Here is a 27,247-nt window from a genome sequence, read left to right on the forward strand (position 1 = left end):
GCCAATTATCACTTATTAAGTGTCCTCATCCTAGATAGTGTACAAAAAGCTTAATATATATTATCTAATTTAATCCTCAGCACAGTGTTTAAGGTAGAAGACACTATCCTCATTTTAAGATGAAAAAAGACCTCGAAAGTTTGTCTGGGCATAAATCTGCCACAAATAATCTGTCTCATACAATCTTCTGGATTTAGAAAATATAAATTACAGTAAATTGGTCTGAAATTATTCACCAACATATTCCTTGAGAAAAATGGCAGGAAAGCTAACAAAAACCAAAAGTTAAGTTAGTTTTAATCCTAAATCAAGATGATTCTAAACAGACCTTGTTCTCCGAAACACAATTAAAAGTACCATGTGTACTGAATGGGGAAATCGTGAGAAATTAAAAAAATCTGGAGGAACTAAACAATTGAGGGGAGTTCTATCATCTCCACTCGCTGTCAAGGGGAATGGATTTATTTCTGCAAGTGCAGACTGTAACATGAGGAGGAGGAAAGATTTCCTCAACCCATCCATATAAAGCATTAGAATGTCAAGCTCGACAGCTGGTGTAAGGGCTCACAAAGTTACTGGTAAGCTTAGAGATCCTGCTGTACCCTGACAGTAGACTAAGGATCACAATGCCGAGGACAGGTGGAAATGTGTAACTCTGACTTGCTGAAATGTTCTCATTTTGACAGCCTGATTACCTTCCCTGCCTCTTATGCCAAAATAGAGACGCTTCCCCCAACCCAAATTTGTGTGAACACTTACAGTAAAATGCTAACCTCCCTGTAGAATGTTTCATCTATATACAGCCGGTTGGGAGAGGAAGAGATGCTGGTTTTACTATGTACACTAAGTCTACTTTTAATCTGGGGCATCGTATGTATATCATAAATACTGACAGGGATTTTAGAGGGCCTAGCAATGATTCAGTTAAAAAAATATCATACAAAATCATGGATATTTAAATTGGGAAAAAACACAGACGATCCTCTGGCTCTACTTCCTCATTTTGCAAAATAGGAAAATGAGGACCCAAGAGGTGCAATGACATGCCCAAGATCATGTACATACAACAACACAAGTGCCTAACCACCAACGCAACTCCTCTTCCGTGTTCTTCCTATTACACCCAAGAAACCACCAATGCCTGTAGGAAAACTGTGGAGAAGAATAGCAAAGAGTTGAGAAAAATAAATGAATGATCCAACCAGCGATCAAAGGCCCTACTGGTGGAATGGTAACATGTCTACAAAGTGAAAGCAACTCAGAGTCAGTACGTACATTATACTGTTGGACAGAACCTCATACTGTATCTTTGGGATAATTCAGTAGTCTCTTCACATCTTATAGGGATATTAGGAATTTAAGTTTTTTCATCTACAACAAATAGCATTGTGTAATATGGATCAATAACTGACCGAAGAAAGGCCAAATATGTAATGAAGGAGTTTTCTTCTGGTTAGCAAAAGTAGAACAGGTGTCAAATTAAATAACAGCATCCAATAAGAGAATAAGAAAAAAAATTCCAAAGTCAAGCTGACAAGCTGATACTCATTAAACTTAGTATGCACGTATATTTATGTCTGTGTGTGTGCCCATGCCTGTGTGTGTATGTGTGTTTGAGAGAGAGAGAGAGAGAGAGAGAGACAGAGACAGAGAGACAGAGACAGAGATAGAAACACGCCTTCTGTTTGTTAATTTACATATGTGGGATGTCTGGTTGTGAGAAAAAAGATTAGATATACTTACCCTGGACGGGCTTGGATGTCCTCCATTCCCCCAGGACCCTGAGCTACTTCTGTCTTCTACATCTAGGGACAAGAGAAAAGTTCTTTAGGCTTTCTTGCAGTAATTTTTTCTTTTTGTATATGCACTTTTAAATTAATGTTTCAAATTAATCTCCTGTTGCCTTTAATTAAGAACCAGGCACAGGGCTACCATGATGATAGTGGCTTCTGACCCATCTACTTAAATTAACTCATTTAAATTCACAGCAGAAATGAACTGGACCCTCAGGAACCAGAGGTATGAACAGAAAAATTACTTCCATCCTTCACCGTTTTTGATAGCCTCAGTTTTTACAGATGTGAAACTGTACTTATAGTTTTATGACAATCTTTTGGATGAAGTGAGTTTAAAAATGCACTAGCACAACTTTAATCCCAAAAAAGTTAAATTAAGGTAAATATCCACACTAACACCTTTAGCATCCTCATCATAATGCTCTTAGATACTTTTTGTTCTGTAGCTCAGGCTTATCACAGGAGACAACAGACATGTAACGGAAAACCAGACTGAAAAATTATTCACTAGTCTATTTCCACGAGCACATTACAAGGGTATTAGGACTTAATATATATATATATTTTTTAGGTTAAGACAATACTGTCTCTCTCTTTCAATTTTTCTTTTAAAACTAGACATACCACTTGGCCTACAATCCTTATTCTGGGCTTTGATATGTAGAAATGAATGTCATTATTCAATTACAAAGCAATGTTTTATTTTGATGGATGACGGCGAAAAGACCTACATGAACCATTGAAAAGTTGGAATTCTCAACTCGATACCAGCAAAGTTTGAATGCAGAGTCGATTACGAAATGTTCCATCCATGCTTCAAATGGCAAATATGCAGGATGGAAAGTCTAACAGCTAAGTTACCATATTAATTGCTTAAAACATAAAAGTGTTTTAAAGATCAGTCGCTCCATATTTAGAAATGGCTGTGAGATTTTTGATGAAAGGGCCTTCATAAGTATAAGAAGTTTCACTGTTACATGATTTTGATCACGGCTGATAACAGACGGCCATCACAAACACCCTCTGACAGAAGTGGAGGAGGAAGTGAGAAACTGGTTCAGGAGACACAATCCCATTTATTGTGTTTCCTAACATTTCAGTGATATTGTTTATTCTCTTAATGCTCTACTGTCATTTCTTTTATTATTACTGCTATTTTATTATCAGCAGAAGTAATCATAGTAAAATTAATTGATTTATTTTTGGAGACAGTAGAGTACATGCTGTTTCAGAATATCTTAAGAGATAGAAGAGCAACAGCAACAAAGTTATTACCACTAAATTAACTTCTCATTCTTTTTTTTTTTTTAATGACAACTATTATTTCACTTCCTTTTAGTTGGTGCTTCAGAAGATAACACAAACTGCAAACAGATGTCCCCTATGGACAGTTAAAATCAGCGCACTGTGAGCTTCAAGGCATGTCAAGAAAGCTCTTGGGACTGCATCAAGCCTAGAGAAAAGGTGTAAAACCTTCCCCAGATCTGCTGTTTAACAACCCAACATGCTGGCCTAGCCTGTATATGTTGAACTGAAGCACACAAAGAAGCTACTTACAACCCTCTGGGATTCGCACATAAATAAATTTTGTAGCCTACACGGTTCTCTTAATTCTTAAACAAAAACCAAATATTTTCAGCCAAAATAAAAAGTGTATAAATAACAAAAATCTCTCAACCACTGCATGCTTTCAAAAGTCTGGCGCATCTTGACTTTCTTTTCACCTATAACAGCCAGCTTGGATTCATTTGAGAGATTTCTCCTCTTTAATTTGGCCAAAAATGTAATGGAGGAACAGATTTGAATCCCTGTAAGTACCATAAGATTTCAAATTGTTTGGACTCATTTTATCTTTTCAATTTTAAAAGAGGATTTTAAAGATGAAAAGTAGACAGAGACTTGGAGGAAAGGGGGCGCTACTGCCAGGCCAGTGGAGATTTTGCATCCCAGAGGACATCTGGAAAAGCCACCCAGGAGACATTTTTGGTTGTCACCACTTGGGTGGTACTAGTGGCACTGATCACACAGAGGCCAAGGGTTGCTGCTAAATATCCCATAATGTGCATAAATGCACAAAACAGCACTCCACAATAAGGAATGCGCTGTGCAAAGCACAGCAGCTCACACCTGTGATACCAGCACATTGGAAGGTTGAAGCAGAAGGATTGCCTGAGGACAGGAGTTTGAGACCAGCCTGGACGACACAGCAAGATTGTGTCTCTACAAAAACTTTTAAAATTAGCCAATTGTGGTGGAACATGCCTGTAGTCCTAGTTAATTGGAGGGGCTGAGGCAGGAGGATCCCTTGAGCCCAGGAGTTCAAGGTTACAGTGAGCTACAATCGTGCCACTGCACTCCAACCTAGGCAGCCGACACCCCTGTCCTAAAAAACATATTTTTTTAATGTTCTAACCCCAAATAAAAATTGTGCGGAGATTGAGAGACCCTGTGCTAGGGCAAAAGGAATCAAGTTGGAGAAAATATGTACTAAAATCTGATTTATAATTTAGTAAGGACTCTTATTAAATATACAGTTTTTCTTATGCACTTTAACCTAGACTTGAGCAGGAAATGTACCAAGAGACCTTCATATACATCTTCTGTCCACAGAAAAAAACGAAAAGTGATGGTCAACCAAGCAGCCTGCTAATTAGCAGGCAGATAAAACACATCAAAACTTGAGTATTCCCAACTGGGCAATTTCAAAAGCGAGCAATCCACTAATTAAAAATGCTGTAAGTCTAGCTTTTTTCAAAACAGGTTAAATACTGACTGGGTTCCTTCACGAACAGATTCCTGACCAATCGGATCTGATTGCTCTTTTCCCACCCTTTCCTTCCCATGTCCGTCTTTCCCATTTCCCGACCTCACGCTGCGGCACCTTTCTTTGATTGCTCTCTGTTGAACAGGTTTCCCCTTCCCTCGGTCTCCTGCTAAATCTAGAGAATGAGGACAAACCACTAGCTCTCTCCCAAACCTAATAAATAGAACCATCATATGAATTCTAATTATATTTTATCTTTGGAAAAAACCTATAGAACTCGTGCTCATTTATCCATATCCATAGAAGACACCAAGCTATAGTATGTGCAATGGTAATTCATAATGAATGTAAACATGTTACTTTGAAGTCATTTTCTTTTATCTTCCCTCTCCTTGAACTTTATCAGACCTGCCACTTAGCATTTTCTCAATAACTACTCCAGCACACCACCAAGTGCATTTCAAAGAGCATCCACCGCCTGAATCACCTGTACGCCCATTTTAAAACTGGCTTATTAGGGTTCATCTCACATCTACTTTGGAACTCTTAAAGTAGGGTCAAGAAAACTGTTTTCAAAGGTCCCCTTTTATGCCCACAGGAGTTTGAAAACCACATGACTACTCTATTGTAAACATAAGACAAATGCATACCCCACGCCACCAACAGCAGCCTCTCTCACTCAGTATCTTACAATTCCTGTCTGAGTGGCTGGCTTCAGCAGCATTCAGTACACACCTACATCACAAGAGCATCCCAGAAGTTTTTGGCCAGACTCTTTTTTTTTGAGATGGAGTTTTGCTCTTGTTGCCCAGGCTGGATGGAGTGCAATGGTGTGATCTCGGCTCACCACAACCTCCGCCTCTTGAGTTCAAGCGATTCTCCTGCCTCCGCCTCCCAAGTAGCTGAGAATACAGGCATGCACCACCACACGTGGCTAATTTTGTTTTTTTTTAGTAGAGACAGGGTTTTTCCATGTTGGTCAGGCTGGTCTCGAACTCTTGACCCCAGGTGATCCACCTGCTTGGGCCAAAGTGCTGGGATCACAGGCATGAACCACCGCGCCCGGCCCAGACTCATTTTGAAATAAACCTTGCATGTGGCCTACACCTAACCATTCCTTATTCCTGCTAATATGCCTGGACACTGCAGGCTTTTACACCACCATGTTTTTGTAACTGCTCTTCCCTCTGCCTAAGCTGCTCCTCACCTCTCAAAGAAAGAGTAACAGCTCACATTTAGTGAGCTTGAATGTACATCAGATACTGTGCTAAACTCTCAAATCCCTTAACAGTATTCTGGTTTTATATATTAGAAAACTGAGGCTTAGATGGGTTAGAAAACTTGCCCAAGGGACCAGGAAATGGCAGAGCTTGGACACAAAGGGAGGCTGAAGCTGCGCCCACTGTCGTAAAGGCTCCCCAGTAAGAATTTCACATTTCTCTAGGAAAGCTGAATGTTCCCTCCTGTCACTTCTCCCCAGGCAGAGTGAATAGAGTTATTTGGGAGTTTATACCCACTGTTGTGTCCACAAAAGATTACAGAAACACATACAACACATAATATATGAAATCAACATTCAAAGGAATCAAAAGACTGGAAAATAAAAGCAGGGAGAACAATGAGGCCAGAGGTATGATGAGTTTATCAAAAGGCAGACAGTAAGGACTGGCTATTTGCTAGAGGTGGGTCAAAATTTGAGAAGCTATTAAGTAGACAAAGCAAAGAGGGAAACAAGATTGACAATAACCATCAGATAAAAACACACAAAGTGTTCAGGAGAAACATAACTATTCCCGGTATTAAGCCAGACAGAAAATACCTGTGAGTTCCCAACACAGAGGACAGAATGTCCTATAGCAGCCCATAGTATCAACAGTAGGTACAATGATAAAACTTGTATGGCTGGCTCAGTACGATAGTCCAGCAGGTACGCAGAATTTATTATCCACATAACCATGTGAATATATATGCAGCTACAGAGCTTCATATTTATCTCATACCCAACGGTGGCATACGTTTAGTACAGCAAAGAAACATGCTTGACACAAATAACATCCTGTGTGGTACTGTACAATGGTGGGCTCATTAGTTCTTTATTGAAATGAATTAAAACAGCAGAAAGAGAAAAATAAGACAATATTGCCATATGAGAAGTGTTTACATCAAGAGGTGAGACTAAACAATATACAGGAAAAAGATGTGTGAAATCCATTAAGGCAACTTAGGGGCAAATGAAGACCTGCCTGAGATGGAGCTGCTGAATATATTTAGTTCTCGCCACCCTCCTCCACCCCCCGCACCCTTGTTCTGTTGCCACCCTTTTTCCAAGAAGGGAGAAGAAAGAGAAAGAGAATACCCTGGGCAGAAGAAAGGAAAGGAAAAAAGCAAGTAGATGATAGAAATTCCTGTTCCAAAAGACTGAAATGGGCTCAGTTGTTCAAGATTTTTCTAATTTCTTATTTTACCCTAAACTAAGACAGATTTAGTAACTCTTTCATAGGATTGCTGGTTGTTTTGGGAGGCAATCTGAAAATCCACAAATTTTCATTCTGTTTGATTCATTCTGCATGAGCCTCCTCTACAGTATCTGACATATCGGCCGGGCATGGTGGCTGGCATATGTAATCCTAGCACTTTGGGAGGCCGAGGTAGGCAGATCACTTGAGGTCAGGAGTTTGAGGCCAGCCTGGCCAAAATGGTGAGACCCCATCTCCACTAAAAATACAAAGATTAGCTGGGACTGGTGGTGGGCGCCTGTAATCCCAGCCACCTGGGAGGCTGAGGCAGGAGAATCACTTGAACCCAGGAGGTGGAGGCTGCAGTGAGCCAAGAATGCACCACTGCACTCCAGCCTGCACTCCAGAGTGAGACTCTGTCTCAAAAAAATGATAACTAAAGTGTCTGAGGTATCTGCCAAAACACAACAGTTTGGGCAGAACTACGACCAGACACTCTATATAGAGGAAAGATCTTCAGACATAATTCTTACCTTCTATGCTTTCCCATCCACATTTGTTAAACATAACCTGGTTACTCAAAGCTCCACACTGCTCTTGTGGACAGTGAGATCAAAACTATCAGAAAGACTAGACAAACTTTAGAAAACACAGCATTAGGAGTTGGGATAAAGACCTGATTTCAGAAGAGACTCTGCAGTGACCAGTTCTCTTGTCTGAGCAAGTCACTGGCCTCTCTGTACTCATTTTTGTGAATTACAAAATAAGCAAGTTTGATTTCCATTCTTGGAAATAGGGCAGGCTAGTATATTTGGACAACTCTCCCACAGAAAACTAAAAATGATAGATAACAGTTTTTTGAAAATTTTTAAAATACTGAGCAGACATGATAGCAAGGAATCATCGAGCCAAAATCAAAGTGAAGGCTGGAACCCAGGGAAGAAGACAAGACATTTTTTTGCCTTGGGGATATCTGCCAACCTCAAAAATGTAATGGCTTCTTGGGTCATGGAGAACAGAAGTGAAAACCCAATATGTAGCCAGTCTGTATTCTAACAGAAGATAAAGAGATGGTGGTATCTGTAAGATTAAGGAGTTATTGTTAAAGTAAATGAATTAACTAACATTTGATAAACACTTAGGGAAGTACTTGATCCGCAGTAAATACCTACCATAGTCACCAATATTTATCATTAAGTGCCTAATTTAATAATACAGTCCAATATCTAAGAAAATCTAAGCCTTACATTTTTATGACTCCCAGTTCTGCTAAACAGGTCAGTGATTTTTAAATATGTCCCTGGATCGTAGAAACACCCAAAACATATAGGTTAAACAATCCTAACTTCTCCATTAGCCTGTTTTACACCATCACAGTGAGAATTCAGTAACCATTAGATTTATTCAGTGGTTTAGCTTACGATTTGAGTATTATCTTTATATCTCAGAGTATTTCTATATGTCATATGCAAATGACATGCTGTCAAAAGTTCTGTATGCTGATCAGAGTCCCAAGCTAAGAACAGAGACGAAATACCATGTAAGTTTAAGCTTGATTTGAAATAAACAAGTATGGGAGTTACCCGGGTTGGCTGGCAGTGGAGCTGTGTAGTTGTCCTTTCCATACTTCAAGCCTACAACATGCCAATCACCCAAGACCCTAGAGTTTTATGAAATCAGAGAAATGCCCAAAATGGTATTTTGCATTGGTCTAAGTCTACAGATTCCTGCTCTTGTAGAAATACATTGATTTCCTAATGAAAACTTCAACACACTCAGAATGCATTCAGATATTGAGGATGCTAAGTTCTTCCGAGAAAGATAATCACTCTGAAACATGATGAAGTCTACACTGTCTCAAAACCTTCTCCCTGCAGCAACAGACACTATTAAATATCCTCCACACCATTACGGAGACTCACAGACTGCGTACATCTGTGGCTCCTACTAATTTCCTAGTCCAGGAAGAACCCTTGGCTGAGCCCTCACACAAACTGAGATGGCATATGCTCTCCGTCAGTGCCAGATGAATTTAGAGTTCAAAATATTTCATCAGCAAAGAGCGTGTTAAGGATGTGCACATTTTCATTAGCACCCAGTATAATAAAAGCTCTAAGTAGTGTAATTTGAAGTCATATTTGAGTACTATTATGGACACAGGAAGAGTTGAGGAGATTCAAATATTGACAGATGATGTCCACACAAGCATGATTGTTTCTGTTTCTATTAGACATAAGATATGATGCTTCAGAATGAGTGATCTGGGCACTAACAAGAATCTTGACAAGAGGCTTCCAGCATTTCCCAAATCTGACTAAGCAAAGGATGAGGGTTGTGTCAATGCTTCCCACACAAATGTTAAGATATGTCAGACCAGGGGCAATGGCTCACATCTGTAATCCCAACAGTTTAGGGAGTCGAGGCAAGTGGATTATGGTTTGATTACTCAAGGCTCCATTTGGCTTATGTGGACAGTGATCAAAACTATCAGACTAGACAAACGTGAGATCAGAAGTTCGAGACCAGCCTGGGCAACATGGCAAAACCTGTCTCTACTAAAAATACAAAAGTTAGCTGGCATGGTGGCACAGACCTGTAGTACCAGCTACTCGGGAGGCTAAGGCACTAGAATCACGTGAACTCAGGAGGCAGAGGCTGCAATGAGCCAAGATTGCGCCACTGCACTCCAGCCCGGGTGACTGAGCGAGACTCTGTCTCAAAAAAAAAAAAAAAAAAGTCAAATATAAAGAATACAAACCTGGGCTTTCCATCTTCAGATGACTGCTATCAATTCTGGCTTTCTCAGAGCTAATAGATTTCCTAACCAAATAAATCTGAAACTCAAAGGTCAAGCATGAGATCACGTTGTATTATTTTTCATATAAGAAAAGTTAAAGTACAGATATGCTGGTGAGAAAGTATAGTAGGAAAGATTTCTTCACAGAGAATTACTGCAATATTTTAGCCTTAATTAACCTCCAACTTAAACTTCCATTAATATGTCCTTTAAAACAGTATTATTTTCCTTAAGTTCAAAATAAACTATTTTTCAAAAATAAACACTAAATTTCTGCTACTTAAGATATGGAGTTAATTCCATGGTGTACTGTTATAAACAGGGAAAGTATCTTCATATAACATAAAATTCAGATTATGAGAAAGTAACAAAATGAAGTAGGTAATTATTGTGTTACTAATACGTCAGTGGTGTTACTTATATTGAATCTCAGAAATCTTTTTGAAACTTGAGGTGGTAGACAGTTACATTATGAAACTGAACCAAATGTAACACTGAAGCCTTCATACCAATTTCTAAATTTGGGGGTGTCAACAATCGTCTAACTTAAATGATATCCTAGCTTGAATATATGTGAAATGCTGAGAGATGAGTGCCATTTAGCACCCTTTCTAATGGTGCTAATTGAGGTCTTCCTCTTGAAGTCAGTCGTTTGGGGGTCCTATCTTTTTTTTTTTTTTTTTTTTTTTGAGATGGGAGTTTCGCTGTTTTTACCCAGGCTGGAGTGCAATGGCACGATCTCGGCTCACCGCAACCTCCGCCTTCTGGGTTCAAGCAATTCTCTTGCCGCAGCCTCCCGAGTAGCCGGGACTACAGGCGCGCACCACCATGCCCAGCTAATTTTTGTATTTTTAGTAGAGACGGGGTTTCTCCTTGTTGACCAGGATGGTCTCGATCTCTTGACCTCGTGATCCACCCGCCTCAGCCTCCCAAAGTGCTAGGATAATAGGCGTGAGCCACCACGCCCGGCCGGGGATCCTATCTTTTAAAGCAATATCTGACAAATAAGAGCCATGAATAACTCAAGCAAGAGTCTAACATGAACTATATAAACCTTCTTTGACTTTTCAAAATGTGACCAATCTAAAAGCACTTAAAAATCACTCTTAACTAAGACAATTTTCTTGGAGAGTAAACATTTCGAATCAAGTGAGAATAACAATGGAAGTAAGTTACCACATCTGAAGACTTTGAAAAAAAATCAAAGTACCATCTAACTTCAACATTACCAGTAAGTAGGGCTGGGCACAGTGGCTCACACCTGTAATCCCAGCACTTTGAGAGGTTGAGGCAGGCAGATCACAAGGTCAGGAGTTCAAGACCAGCCTGGCCAACATGCTGAAACCCTGTCTCTACCAAAAATACAAAAATTCGCTGGGTATGATGGCGTGTGCCTATAATCCCAGCTACTCAGAAGGCTGAGGCAGGAGAATTGCTTGAACCAGGACCTGGGAGGTGGAGGTTGCAGTGAGCCAAGATCATGCCACTGCACTCCAGCCTGGGCTACAGAGCAAGACTTCGACTCGAGAAAAAAAAAATTACACAATAAGTTTCAAAGTACTTAAATAAATGTGAAAACATTGCAAGGAAGTTTTTAACTAGGTGTTTGGTAATTTCAAAATATATATTACCTTCTAAACATATATCTCAAAGTGCAAGAAATAAAAGGCAGATACTTTAGAAAACAAAGTATTAAACAACTGAGAAATAAATTTAAGAATATGCTTCATTTCCTAATAAAACTGGATACATACTTCTGATAACATCTACATGTAATTATATGTATATTTTTCAAACCATGCATGTAATATTTATGGTGCAAAATTCATAATGTTATAATGACTTCAGATATACAAACTGGTATTTAAAATGCATATTTGGTAAATAATTTATTGAATTTATTCTTGGGAGAGGTTAGCCAACATGAAACACAGAACAGTTTCCTCTTTTCTTCTTTTCTTTCCTGATACCTCTCTTCTCCCAGGGGTGCCATTTGTGAGGTTCTGAGAAGGGGAGGCTGGCTTAATTGATATATTAGTAGGCTGTAATTGCTCTGCCTAACCACAATGGTCTACTTCTCCCAAACAGCATTCTTTCCTTTTGCTTTGTCCTTTTTCTTCTATCTCTTTTTATACTTTAACAAAATCTACTTCTTCTGTTTCTTTTACTGTCATTTCCTGTTCCAGATGCTTGACTAATACTGGTAAAGTCAATAGCTTTACATATTCAAAACTCATCCCCAAAATCCAGTTTTCTGGCACAACCCCTTTTGCTTAAAATAATCACTCCCATAACCTGATTTTCATTTTATCCTTTCAACATGGCAATCTTCCCACCTGTGTATAACAAACACTGCAGCCTATGACCTGGCAATGACAATCGATCAATCTTACATGTTATCTTCAGGGGTCATGTCTTAAGTTTTAGGCCAATTTTCTCTGTATTTAGGCTCAAACGTGCAAACCACACTATATTACTCTGCAAAACATCAATGAGAAGGCTTAATTAAGTAACACTGACAGATAAATCCATTTCTTTCACAGTAATCAAATCAAAGCAGGTTGACATAACACAGGAACTTAATACAGTTATTCCCTTGTAATTGGAAAAAGGCCCTTTACTTCTCATTAAAGCAATCTTCTGGGTACTGGCATAATAAGGAGACTCAGAGCTTTAATACTGCCCTATAAAAGTCTCAAGATACAGACCCCTTAAGCAAACAAGCCAGATTATCTAAGTCCTTGATCACAGCAGAACATGTAGTTCCTACTGTTTTAAACTACTAATTCTTTATCGCTCCTACAATTAAAAAGAGGTAAATTAGTATCAAACACATATAAGGAAAATCTGTAAAAAATGCATAAACTGTTTACAGTTTTATAAATCTACCACCACATGTATTTGAAGGGAAGCAGTCTTTTAAACATGAATTTGAAATACTTTACACATGTGAAATTGTAATAGTTTGGATCAGGGGAAAATGTCTTTATTTTACTCCATGGGCTCAATAGGATACATATGCCTAAATTTATAGTGTGATACTTAACCATACAGTACAACCCGTCCATCAGAATTGTAAGAGAATGAGAGCTTTAGTAAAGCATTTAATTTTTTTGTGGTATGTAACAAATATTAGGTCATCTGGTCAACTGTAGGTTCCTCCAACTAGTCTAAACCCTAGAAAAAGCACAACAATGTTATACCATGTTCATATCCCCAAACTAAATAAAATCAATTTTCACCCTTTCAACTCCAATTATGAGGGAGTTTCTATTACTTACTTACTGGCACCTAACCAATCTCTAAATGATTCCAACGACTCTTTCCGACAGGATATTTTATAATCTAGGCAGTACATGGTGATCTCCAAATGCTGGCTGACCCCCAAAATACCCCAAGGAACCTCATGAAAAACACAGATATCCTCACCTCACCTGGTAACTAATCAAGAAAAGATCAAGGGTTGAAGTCAAGAAAAATGTATATTTTTTGGTTCTTCCTATGTTTTACATTTCTTTCAAGTTCTTTGTTTTTGAGACGGGGTCTCATTCTGTCACCTGTGCTGGAGTCGAGTGGCACAAACATGGCTCACTGCAGCCACAACCTCCCAGGCCCAGGAGATCCTCCCAGTTCAGCCTCCCAAGTACTGGGACCACCACACCTGTCTAATGTTTTTAATTATAGTGCAGTTAAAATTTTATAATATGTTCCATCTGAACCCTTTGTAAGTTGCATCAATGATATCCTTTTACCCCTTAGTACTTCTATGTGTACTTCCTAAGAACAAAAACAGTACCATTATCAAAATCAGAAAATACAATGTGGGTATTCTGACCCAATCCATAATCCATATTCCAGTTGGGCACTTCCCCCATCTCTGGTAGAAAACAAAGTCCATGATCAAGCACTGCACTGAATTGTCTATTTCTTTCATCCATTTGAATAAGACATAATTTCTCAGTCTTTTCTTTCTCTGATATTAGAATCTTGAAGAATACAGGCCAATTATTTTATGGAAATGTTTCTCCATTTGGGAGGATCAGATGCTTCCTCGTGATTATATTCCAATGGATATAATACTACAAAAGTGGCCTGGTGTTTGTACCAGGGTACCACTTCCAGAGCCACCTGATGGCACAGTGGTCTGCCCCCAGGCGTTATTCCAATTTTGATAACCTGATCAAAGTGATATGTGAATTCTGCAATGTATGATTATAATTTTTCCCTGTTGAACTAATGAGGAATCTATGGAAAGTTTCCTTAAGAACATTCAAACTAATTTTTAATTAAGTGCTTACTGACAAAAATTAAAATACGAAAGTATATAAGAAGTGAAAATGCCCCCAATCCTCACTTGCCCCACTCTTAGATAAGGGATAACCCATAATAGTTTCCTATTTCCTTACACATCCTCTGGTCTGTGATCAACTGGTTTTGATAGCCACAGAAATGTCGGACAATAAATGCTAAACTTGACTGAAGTTTCTGTTCTATTTGAATTGATAAAAAATATTCTTCAATCATGTATCATCTAGGGGCATTTCAATGCAGGCAATGATTAGTTGTAGCCCCGTAACCTAAGTGGGAGTGGGGAGGACATGAACAAGAATATATTCAGATATATTTTACCATTAATTTTGAAGGAATTTGGCCAAGATGAAGACAAGATGCACTGACCCACTTGTGAATTAATGCAATGTATAAAGCCAAGTTAAGGAATCAATTTTGGAGCCACTCTATCCTAACAGGCAATTTGGTGGCTCCTTCCACCACATTCTGTAAACCACTGTGTAAAAAAGGAGACCTGCCATTGCAGAGGCACTTCCCAATCAAATTCCAATGCATAGACAAGCACACTCATGACAGAGAAACATTTAGCGTGGTTTTCAGGGGCTGATGTACAGAAAAATTGGAAACATCTAAAATGTTTTAGAAAGGGAAGATAAGTTGACACTTTTAAAAGAATATATTCCCACATTCAGAGAGCAAGTATACAATGAAATAGCCACTCTCACAAAGTAAGGAGTGAAGGCTGACCCCAGAAAAGACTATGAGAGAAACTTGGCCATTTGATAGAGCATATGCATATCATGCAATATTGGGTGATTTAACTTGCTATAATCAATATAAGGTAGAAAGAGTCCCTTTAACTGTTAAATAAAACCCTCGTCATTTTTTTTTGAGATGGGGTTGCACTCTTCATCCAGGCTGTAGCTCACTGGTGGGATTAGGGTTCACTGCAGCCTCAACCTCCCAGGCTCCAGCAATACTCCCACCTCAGCCTCCTGAGTACCTGGGACCACAGGCACACACCAGCACACCCAGTGAATTTTCTGTAGGACAGAGTCTCGCTATGTTACTCAGGTTGATCTCGGACTACTGGGCTCAAGCAATCCTCCTACCTCAGCCTCCCAAAGTTCTGGGATTGCAGGCGTGAGCCACCATGCCCAGCCTACAGCCCCTGTCATTTTATAAACTGAACAGTGCTGACATATTTCAACTGTGACTTGTAAAGGCTTAGAAAATTTTCCTCACAATTCCACTTCAGCCAAATGCCTGGCAGACATTGGCAAAGGTTTCTCTTACTCGGGCTTATAAATGTGTGTGTGCGCATGTGTGCATGTGCATGTGTGTGTAAAATCAGCACACACACACACACACGATACATAAACTTGAATTTCCTAATAGTTTCTTGATATTAATGATGGCGTTTAAAACAGTTCCCATATGTTACAGCTTGTTCAAATGATACCTCCTTACTTTTTATTAGATTGGTCAGAGAAGTCTGACTGGTCACTTGAGGATTTTACATTTTATCTTATGATAACGTAACCACAATTCTTACACTTGATCTTAGGTAAAAGGCCAAGAAGCAATTGTAACCACAATTTTTAATGATGCTTTCTAATTCCTATTTTTTATATACTCATCTCATTTAAAATGATGTACCTAGAATCATTTAAGGCATAAAATTGGGATCAAGAGAAGTTACATACCTAAACACAAGCAGACTAAAATCATTTTTCAAAAGAGGAAAAACAAAAATCACAAGGAAATTGGTAGATGCCCTAGATAAAAGAGGCCATTTTGCATAAGACATACTTTCACCCTTTCGTGATATTACAATGACCTGTTTAATTCTAAAAGAGAATAGAATACTTGCTAATGTTCTCCTGGAAACTTGCTGAAAGAAGAAAGGTGTACAGTGCTATGATGACTGAGTTTTCACGGCTAGCAATGTACATCTTTACACTATGTCAGCAATGAAAACAAACTGTTACTCTCCCGTCCATGTGTCCTATTTTACGGGGCAGTGCAGAGGCACACTGCGATACCATTTCACCACGAGGGCACACACAGTTGCCATCAGTTTGAGAAAGACCCAGGACTTTGCTAGTGGGACAGGTCTAGGAGGGAAGAACAGACCAAGGTTTCCTCCAAACCGTGCTGCTTCCCTTACTTTCACTTTCAGGTTCTATAAAACATGTTCACTACTCAAGTAGTGAACACACATCGGCCTTAGTTTACTAGTCCAGCTGTTGGGGGTAGGACCTGAAACAGATTAGAACGTTATCAACTGATGATTTCTTAGGTTTCATCACATCAAATTCCTGGGAAGAAGCATTTTTGGTTCTAACAGGTCTGTGACTTTGATGCAACCTGCCTTTTGCCCATCTGATAACCTGTGGAATCCCGGTCAGAAAGAAATGAGCAGCTCTGAGATACTGGTCTTCCCAGTTCAGTAACTAGAATGGTAAAACTCTGTACCTCTTCCTCAGGAGTGGAAGAAATGTCATTAGTGTGAAAGGAGATAGAAGCAAAGACCTGAAGAATGACAATATCCAGGCATCTGAAGAGAAAACCAGAAGTAGGAAAGGGGTCCCAGGAAAGCCCAAGCTGTCTGTAGAGAATAATGATTTATCTGATGAGATTAGCAGACAGTTTGAATAGAAAAGATACCCTTTTAACACAGCAAAGATTGCAACGTTACTTTAAAATTTTGTTGTAGGAAAAAGCTGTGCTTGCCAAATGTGGTCTATAACTGCACAGGCTAGCCATGAGTGATACAGTGGGAAAATAGCCACTAAGCCAGATTTTATTTGATTTGTACTGATGATTTTTATTAGAATACATGGATCATTGCTTCAACCTTTCCATGTAAAACCAAATCAAATTCAAAAACTCACACATCAGTCACCTAACCTTATGTCATTCCTTCTGCTTTACTCAAGTTGAGCCACATTTCAGCTGATCTGTCCCCGATAAATTGTTCAGCTACTCAGAACTGTTGGGCCAAATTCTGGGATGCAAGTGGTACACAAAAGAAACCACGAAATATGCAGTTACAAGTAAGAAACCTCGAGAAAACAAATAACATGAGCTTCCAAAATGTAGAATGAGTTCAAAACAATATACAGCCATGCAAAACAAGATAAAATGAATTATCCTTATTGTACCAAACGAGTTGCAATTTGTTTGTAAAAGGCCCCAAGCTCCCCTAGCTTTTTTTGTACTTAAGCCCCTTTCAATTCAAGGTACTACAGAGAATTTTGCAACCAGAGAAAGTCCACTGTTCTATAGCAAAAGGAGATTAAAACCGCAATAAATAGTTTTACAAATTAAAAATGTTCAACTTTTAAGTTGAAAATTAGAAATGTTAAATATTACATTGGTTGGAAACCTCTGTATTATTTAGAAGAATTGCCATTAAAGGGAATGAAGTTTAATTACATGAAATACGGCAATGGATTTCTAAAGAAAAAGTGCCTATAATCTACTTTCCATCACTTCGTTACCTTTTTTTTTTTTTGCATTAGCATTTTCCCTTTCTTCCTCAAACAGTGTAGGTTTCAGTTTAAACCTGTAACCAGTAATGATCATTTGGATGTCCATTTCTAGTTAACAAATCAGTTCCACCTTCATAATCTCCTTTAGTGTCCCAAACAGCTTCCGAAATGCAGGTTATTATCTTCTCTTCAGAGAAGGTAAATAACTCCCCTATTACAGGCCATGAGCAATCTGATAAAGACATGAAGACATGAAGACATCTTCATCATGCCTTCTGATGTCCCATAATAAGGAGAGATATTTACCTTCTCTGAAGAGAAAATAATAACCTCCATTTCGGGAGCTGTTTGGGACACTAAAGGGAATCATGAAGACCCAATGAAGGCATTCATGTCTTCATGTCTTCACTGGGCTGCTGATGGCCTGTAACTGGGAAAATTATCTATACATGCCTCATGCTCAGCCTCTGAAAGACACTGATTTTATCAAATACTCGGTACCTCTGGGTACCTTATCCAACACCCAATACCTCTGAAAACTAGTGGTGACCAAATTCGCAGGCCTCTGGTGTAACCCTCTGTGGCTAAAAACGAGGCTATGTTTTCACCAATCCCCATCTCTTTCTGCCCCTGAATGAACACCTAGGAATCTTAAATTCCCCATCCTCCTTTGCAGTCATGGGGTCATATGACTAGGATTTGGCCAATAAAATGTAAGCAGAAGTAATACTTGCCTTGTCCAGGCCTGGCCCCTAAAATTCCCCACGCAACCTTCTATGCACTCTCCTTTCCCTCTTTGATCAGCCTGATACCGATTATCTGGTGAACTCTAAGGTCCTAGGGGATAGCAGACCTAAGCCATGGAAGCAGCCAGGCCAGGACCAGAGCCCACCCACATCAGTCTGTGACACCAGAGGGTAGTAAGCCTCTGCAGTGTTAAGCTACTGAAGTTTGGGGATTGTTTGTTCCAGCAATTAGCATACCCTGACTAATGCATCTTCCAAAACAGACTTCCGTGAATTCTGGCGCTATGATTCTATCTTCCAAGTAAAGCAAACATACGCAGTTAGAGCTGGCACCAGTCAGAATTGTGAAGCAGGGGAAACTGGTCTTTGAACTATCCTTCTTTCCCTTTCAGACTTGTTTTCCCCTCTTAGCATTTCCTCCCTCTGAGCACCAAATGTTCTCAGGCTGCTCAGTCTCGTCTGTCTCAAGAAAATAGACTCAAGATATTCATTATCCATTCTTTCTCTTAACCATTACCTACTGAATACCACCCATGGTGGTGGTGTGAGCTGCATGCTACTTGGACAATTTTGGACAAATTCTCTAACGTCTCACATTGAATGTACCCTCATCTGTAAAATGGGAATGACTGTATCCACCCTCCAGTACTGTTGCGATGATTGCAGATAAGAAGGGAAAAGTCACAATGGAACCTGCAACACAGTAAGAACTCAGGAAAAAAAGGGTAACTCCTCTGTGTATTACATTTATTGTTATAGTCACAGCATGATATTTGACACCAAAAGGATATAAAATGTATATAAAATAGGATGCTTTCTCTCTGAAATATATAATCCAGATTGGGAAGAAAATCTTATGAAAACAAAATGCAGTATTTTATTACTAAAACAAATATAGCCGAATTTTTGAGAAAGAAACGGGCTAGAAACGGCACTTGCAAAGTATCGGTGATTTAGGACATAGAGATGTTAAATTTCAAAGGAACCTAACAGAAAGGTTCATGATTAACCCAAGGGAATAAACTGCTACACCTCAACATTTTTCATGTCACATATTGTAAGGAGGTGCCCTGTTCCCGGTTTCTTTACTGATTCAGTTATTAATTCTCTGTCAACCCTGATACAGATGTCACTAAAATCAAACAAACCCTAGTATAACAGTGATAAGGGACAAGGTTTTATTTTACTTCGTAAATTTCTGGCATGGACCGGGCATGGTGGCTCACAGGCCGAGTGTGGTGGCTCACACCTGTAATCCCAGCACTGTGAGAGGCCAAGGTGGGCAGATCAACTGAGGTCAGGAGTTTGGGATTAGCCTGGGCAACATGGTGAAACCCCATATCTACTAAAGATACAAAAATTAGCTGGGCATGATGGCAGGTGCCTGTAATCCCAGCTACTCAGGAGGCTGAGGCAGGAGAATCACTTGAACCCAGAAGGCAGAGGCTTCATTGAGCCAAGATCGTGCCACTGCACTCCAGCCTGGGAAACAGAGTGAGACTCTGTCTAAGAAAAAAAAAATAAGAAACCTGAGATGTATCTAACTTGGAAAGAAAGAAAGTAGTGGCATCCTGGTGAGCTCTCCAGCATTATATGTGTATCTCTCCAACTCCATGTTCAGTGTTGTAACACACTGGTAACTTGAAACTGGCATAATGGTGGGAGCATTTACACCATGGACATCGTTAAACATGATAAATAATGGTCTTTTTTCTTTGAAAAAGAGGTTATTAAACATTTACCACCACACCAATTAAAACAATCGTTCATTGTGAGGTATTTGTACTCAAACTGCTTCATTTAACTTCCACAGCCAGTTAGGTAGACTGTATTATCTTCATTTTACAGATGAAAACTCAGGCTTCACAACGGAAGTGATTGACAAGGAATCCTGTTGCCTGCGCTCCTTGCACTAAAAACCAGGTTGCTTACAGAAGTGAAGAACACCTGGATTTCTTTTTCTCAGTATATCAAAAAGATATTCCCATGAACACAGAAAGCTATACTTTAAAAACATCTAAATTCGGGCAGTACTCCTCCCAAACCCTTTAATTTTCCACTCCGCTTCACTTTGCTTCTCTACTCATCTAACTCTCCCATTAATCAATACATACTTCATTTGTACCACCCTGACTTCTAGACGTCCAATTCAACATTTTGGACCTATGTCTTTCCAAGAATGACCCCTTACAATGAAGAAACAGATTCGTGCCTAATGACTGGGATACGTTATGAACAACCTTTAATCAGTGATTCTTCATCTACCTGTTCTCACCAAGGTAGTCTATTCCATCTAGGGCTGAGCTACAGTTACAATGAGTAAGTCTGGGTTTAGGAAGAGCTGGGATACTCCTTGAATTCAGATGAGGAATAATGACTGTTATCAACAGCTTAGCATCAGGCGTGGAGAAGGGCCTAGGGGGTGAGAAAAGCCAGGGAACTTCAACAGGTGTCAAGTGCAATCTGAGATCCAGTGGCTCTACCGTATTAGTAAAGACAAAAAGGTTATTTGTACCCCCCACTCTGACACTTCCATATCAACTTCACCCCAAAGCAGGCTTCTTTCAGGGCCATAGGATTCCAGATCTACTTGCTTCCTCATTGACTTTCAATGGGAGCAAGTTAAGTCTATAAAAGAGCAAAATTCCTGCTGAACTTTATTTGTCCTGATTGGGACCATCATGGAACAATCCCTAAAGCCAGAAAACACCATGCATGGATTTGCTTAGGCCTGGATGACCCAAATTAATCACTGTGATGAGAGGGATAGGATTACCTTGACTGGTTTAGTCCAGTCACAGTAGTCCACCGGGGATGTAGTAATCCCACACAAATCACACAACTAGCACACACTGGGGAAGGAGTATACAGTAGCGAGACAACCACAGTTGGAGACAGAGCCCCAAGAACCACTGGCATATTCATAGTGTACAGTGTATCGCGTAAGAGGTCTTTATGAACAGACATGCAAACTCCCTCCTTCAGATACTTCAGTCTTCCTATTGATGTCAGGATTAGAGCACCTTTTGGGGACAGTGGAGTTTGACTCTTGTCACGCAGGCTAGAGTGCAATGGTGCGATCTCAGCTCACTGCAACTTCAACCTCCCGAATTCAAGCGATTCTCCTGCCTCAGCCTCTGGGGTAGCTGGGATTACAGGCACGTGCCACCACGCCAGGCTAATTTTTGTATTCTTAGTAGAGACGGGTTTCACATTGGCCAGGATGGTCTCGAACTCCAGACCTCAGATGATCCACTAGCTTCAGCCTCCCAAAGTGCTGGGATTACAGCAATTTTCTTAGTTGTAAACTTCAAGGTTGTCCTGATAACATACCCTCATGCCCTTGTGTTCTCTCTTCCAGTTACCTTGATTTCCTTTGACAGCACTCAAGTATTTCATTGGCCCTTCTGCTGCAGAACTTGAACATGTGGTTCCTACAATACAGCATCGTCCTCCCCACTTCACCACTCCACTTTCCTACTGTGACTATTTCACTGCTGTATCAACTTGGCTGAATCATCACTTTCTTGGGGCAGATTTCCTTGTCCCCCCTGACTAGCAACAAATGTCCTCAATCAAGTGTCTTGTGCTTGTCCTTCATTGGACTTGTCACAGATGTAATTTTACATTTTTAGGATTCTCAAGTAATTTCTCTCTTGCCCACTGAAGAATAAGCTGCATAAACACAAGGGCTGCGCCTGGTTTGCCTTCCATCCCACCCTTAGTATCCAGCACGGGGCAGGGGTAATCAGGTGCCCTCAGCAGACTCTTGGTGAAATGGATGGCTGCGTCTTTAGCCCCTGAAAGGGGCCATGCATACAAAAAAAAATCCAAAATGCCAGCTGAATTCATAAAGTTACGAACCATTCTGCAGTGCTCCTGTGACTTTGAGAAGAATACCTAACACGATGAAAATGCATTAATAAGTTTTTGCCCTGTCCACTATTAACTACAGAAACCACAGGTATGCTATAAAGGTTAGCTTGGCACAACACATCTTTTCTCCACAATTTCAATAATCGCTCGTTTCAAAAATATGCAAGTGTGGATTAAGATTCAGCACAAAATATGCAGATCAGTCCTCTTAACACATGGAAACACTTCACTTGCCAGTCACATGACCAGATGGAGTTAATGTACAAGTCTCAAGCTCAGTGATTTCTATAGTAAAAATGCAGTGAAACAGTCAGACTTCATGTATGTCTTATCCCCTGACAGAAATAATCTCTTATATGGTCATTGTAAAGGGAAACATTTGCCTCTTTATGCTCACTTTGATATGCACCCTCGTGATTTGATACATATTATATAATCATTGGCCTCAGGACAGAGGAGAAAACAACTGTTACCTCTACAGTGAAACAGCTTTCTGTGATCAGGTGATAGCAAGACACAAAGTGGGTTAGGGATTCTGCATCACTTACTTGATGGCAGCTACAACTCAGCATTTTTTGGAGAACCTTTCCTCTGTACCTTCCCCATTGATGAACAAAAGTATCATTAACATTTAAAGCTCTGCTTCATTTATAATAAGCAGAACCACCACGCTAACTAACAATAAATACCCTACAGCAGTTTACTGCTTTCGATTTTTCAAAGCACTTTCATCTACAATATTTCACCCTCCTTTACACTTTGTACATCAGAGAAAGTCAGGGCTTGGTCCAAGTCCTCAAGGCAAGTTATTGGAAATGCTGGGAGGAGAACCTATAATTTCTCCTTTCAACCTCTTTCCAAACTGCCTCTTACCCATTTTCTTATGTTATGAGAGAGAACTGACATCTACAGAAACTGGAACTCCAAATTTGGACGAAAGACATTCTCTGCAGAAAAAGTTATCTTTCCTCCTTCAAATTAATTATTCAGAATCCCAATTTCCTAATTATAAGGGCTTTTCTTTTGGGTTAAATATGCCCCACGGAAAATTGCAGCTGTTTAAATTAATACTGACTCTGAGAAGCATTTTAAATTCATTTTCACGTACTTTTTCCTCTTCATCTACACAGAAACTTAGAGAATATGATTTAATTAAACATGCATTTGAGAGATGACAATTCATATCACTTTGTAAGCCATACCTGAAAATTCTCCAAGGTAAGAACAAGTGATCGAACCTATTAACAATCGCCTATGAAGAAAAGTTCTGCTGTAAATAATGAGTTTAGGCAAACTCTATAGTTCAGTCCAAGGTGCTAAAATTGTCATCTTTTTCTTAATTGTGCATGGCAGTAGGGCCCATAAGTAAACTGAAGAGGAACAACGGAAAGCAGTCCTTGTGTGGACAGGTCATCTATTATAAAAGCTCATTCACGTGGACTTAAGCACATGAGCGTACCCTGTGTGCTGTGGTAGAGAAAGTAACACAGATTTAGAAAACTTTTAAAAATACAAACGTAACTTTTTTATTCAGAACATGAGTTTATCAGGAGATACAATGACACCGTTAGTTCTGTTGAACCAGTATCTATATTCCTCCTATTCCTTCTTAGCAGAACCTGAAGCAGATTTTGGTGTCATTGCTATTTGTTCACATAGCCACCACTCCTTCTAGTGGATCAGGAACAGGTGACTTCATTTCTAGCTCCAGAAGGAGACCCCCCCAAGTCCTGCAACCAATCACAGCCCTTACCTTCCCCAGGCCAGGTACTAGTGTCAAAATGAGCACAAATACACAAAGGCGCAGCCTCCATTGGGTTCTTGAAAACATCGCCCCACTCCAAGGAAAGAGACACATCAGCAGATGACCTCTTATCCTCTTTGATGATTTTCCTGTTTGGATGTGATACACAGAACCAAAGCGGGAATTTCCTTATCATTCCTACGATGAAAGCGAGGAGGGAAACCACCAGAGATTTTGGAATAGGTAATGTAACGTAATACATTTCCCCATGTTTAAGTCCATTTTAGTCAGGGTTTTCTTTTGCTGCAGCTGAAAACATCCTAAAATAAACAGTAGATCTCCCCCTCCACCATCACCCCAGCAGGCTGATGAACTTAATGCTCATTGATGTTCTTCAACATCAATACCAACTCTGGATAAATGTAGACTTCATCTACCCAACAACAATCCTTTCCTGGCCACTCATTTTTGTCTAAGCCCACAGGAGCATCATTTTCAGGAAATATACGAGTTACATGCTGCATAATTCCCCATTTAATCGTCCTCTGATCTGTGCATGCATCTTTGCTCTCACCTCTCCTGGTCCCTGTGGCCCTCACATATAATAGAATCAGCCAGCACATACCCAATGAGCACTTAGCACAGGTAAAGTTAATGGCTACAAAAGGTACCTAAAAAAGCATTTTTCTTTTGGATTTACCAATATCATACCTACACACATGCTACATACACAGCCGAATGTATTTAGTTATATGTATTTTTCTGGGAAGAGAGTCTATAGCTTGTGTTGGATTTTCAAAGCAGTCCCTGACTTGATGAAGGTTAAGAACCTCACTCTGGATCAGCCAGCATTTGGCAAACCACACTGTCTGGATGTGTCACACACACAGAATGTGTTCCCCAGAGCTTCATATTTCTTGCTTGAGGCAAACCATCTTTAAGTATTAATAATACTAAAGTTGTGCGATATTTCAGACTAAATAAAATTTTGTGGGCTCTCCTGGGGCCTCAAAGGCCATTTATATTTTCGTTTCAGTAGAAGGAAAAATAAATCCTACTACTTAAAAATATGGGACACAACCTATCTTTCTGTTTGTGCCTCTCCAAGAAAATTATGAATCCTGAGCTCAAAATTTAGTTGAAGAGACAAAAAGAATACTTGAAAAATAACTAATACAAGGAAAAAGTTTTAAGTTTAAGCTACAAATGCCAAATAAACATCAAGGGATTGTTACTGAAATATTTTTTGAAAAGGAGACAGGAGTTTCCTTGAAGCAGAACTCTTAAGAGCAGGCAAGAAGGAAAATCAGGCATGGTGGCTCATGCTCTCTGTAATCCCAGCATTTTGGGGAGGCTGAGGCGAGTGAATCACTTGAAGCCAGGAGTTGGAGACCAGCCTAGCCAACATGGTGAAATCCCATCTTCTACCAAAAATACAAAAATTAGCTGGGCACGGTGATGCACACCTGCAATCTCAGCCACTCAGAAGGAGGCAGGACAATCGCTTGAACCCAGGAGGTGAAGGTTGCAATAAGCCAACATCGCGATACTGCACTCTAGACTGGGTGACAGAGTGAGACTCTTGTATCAAAAACAAACTAACAATAACAGTAATAATAATAATAATAATAATAATAATAATAGGACAAGAAGAAAATCAAATATTGGAGAGCACAGAGAAGTGAATTCCAAGGTGTGGCCAGAGAACAGGTAAAATAGTAGATGCCCCGGTAGCAAAGGGTAAAGCTTGAACTCAAGACACACTGAAAAATCAAGACCAGTCTTATTTCACGGAAGAGTGAATCTAACAAAGTCGTAAAAGAGAAGAAGATCTGGAACTTCTTCATGGGAATGCTTAAAAGCATTTCACTTGACCTCACTCAATTTAACTACTGCAGCCTTTGCTAACCCCCTTCCCTCCTATTCTCTTTTAACTACCACCTCTCATAATAAGGACCTGAAAACAGGTTCCCTAACGTCAGCAAAGGTACCCACTCCAATCTATTATTAGCCACTGGCAACTGTCACTTCTCCCTACAAAAATCTTCAGTGGCTCCCTATTGCTTTGGGTATAAACTGAAAATTCCTTAGGCTAGCATTGAAGGTGGTCAGGGTCTGTATGTACTTTCTCTCCTGATGTCATTTTGCATTGGTGCTTCCTTCTGTGCCCCAATCACACCAGACTCCTCACTACTACCTAACGTTGTCTAGTTTTATCTCTTTCCTCCACCTGAAAAACATTCTTTCCCACACAACAAATGCATGTAGAATGAATAAATACATGCATAATGCCATTGAGGAAACACACTCACACACACATCTCAATCAATCAATTCCATACTTATACATATATTTATATTTGTTAGTTGGTATATTTGTTTATTTATCCCCACCAGGATGCAAACTTCAGAAGGACAGGAACTCTGGCCACCTATGAACCAGAATCGGCCATAATGGCTTGCTAAGAGCTCAGTGAGCATTTGTCAAGTGAAGAAGTGCATTTATTAAACGTGAAAACTCAGAATCTTTGTCACAAAAAGAAAACAGAACCAAATTCATACAATTTGACAAAATAATCCTCAATAACTAAAAGAATGTTTTTAAATGGTGATAGAAATATATTATTATGAGATATAATACAATAAATAAGAAAGCATTTTTTTTCCCAGCAAGGGCTTCCATTATATGTTCTATTTCTTTAAAACACTGGGTGAGGGGAGAGATTAAAAAAATATACAAGGATGGGATAACAACTTGATTTGAAACATAAAATTTCTATGAGATGAAATTCACAAATTATTACCCCTTTAAAATGTAAAACAGATTTGAAGTGGTATGACTTGACTACCTGATACACAGTTTATTACTGGTTCACCCAAGGGATTGTATACAAAGCTCTCCATTTTCTTTAAAAGAAAAAAAAGTAGAACCAGCTGGTAGATATATACAGTGCCCTTCAAAAGCCCCTGTTAAAGCCACAAATAATTGCAAAACTTGTTCAAATCAAATGGACAATTTATTTTATGTATGATTTTGCAAAGCCTTTACAAATATCCATGGATGGCTTTGCACCCCATTTGAAAGGATTTGCTATAAAACTGCACTGGCATAAACAAACAAAACTATTCTCAATATTTATACTCGTAACAAAAACCTATGAGGTTCTATATTCACTCATGGTCATGAAAATCCTTACTCCCTAGCTTTTCATTGGCTGTATACAAAACAAACAGGGTTTTCCGTTTAAATGTGACACACACACACTCTGTTTTGGTGTCCAT

The 27,247-nt window shown here is 39.5% G+C and overlaps 1 protein-coding gene across 42 annotated transcripts in view; it reads right to left on the reverse strand.

The window, feature by feature from the left end:
* Positions 1-27,247, reverse strand: part of TCF4 (transcription factor 4) — a 367,193-nt gene that overhangs the window by 236,617 nt on the left and 103,329 nt on the right. For all 42 annotated transcript variants that reach the window (XM_035271185.3, XM_035271176.3, XM_035271179.3 and 39 more), the window contains one exon: positions 1,744-1,805. In XM_035271185.3, coding sequence (XP_035127076.1) covers positions 1,744-1,805 — 62 coding nt within the window. The remainder of the gene's footprint in view (positions 1-1,743; positions 1,806-27,247) is intronic.

This window comes from Callithrix jacchus, chromosome 13 (assembly GCF_049354715.1).
Source record: "Callithrix jacchus isolate 240 chromosome 13, calJac240_pri, whole genome shotgun sequence".
NCBI lineage: Eukaryota > Metazoa > Chordata > Mammalia > Primates > Cebidae > Callithrix > Callithrix jacchus.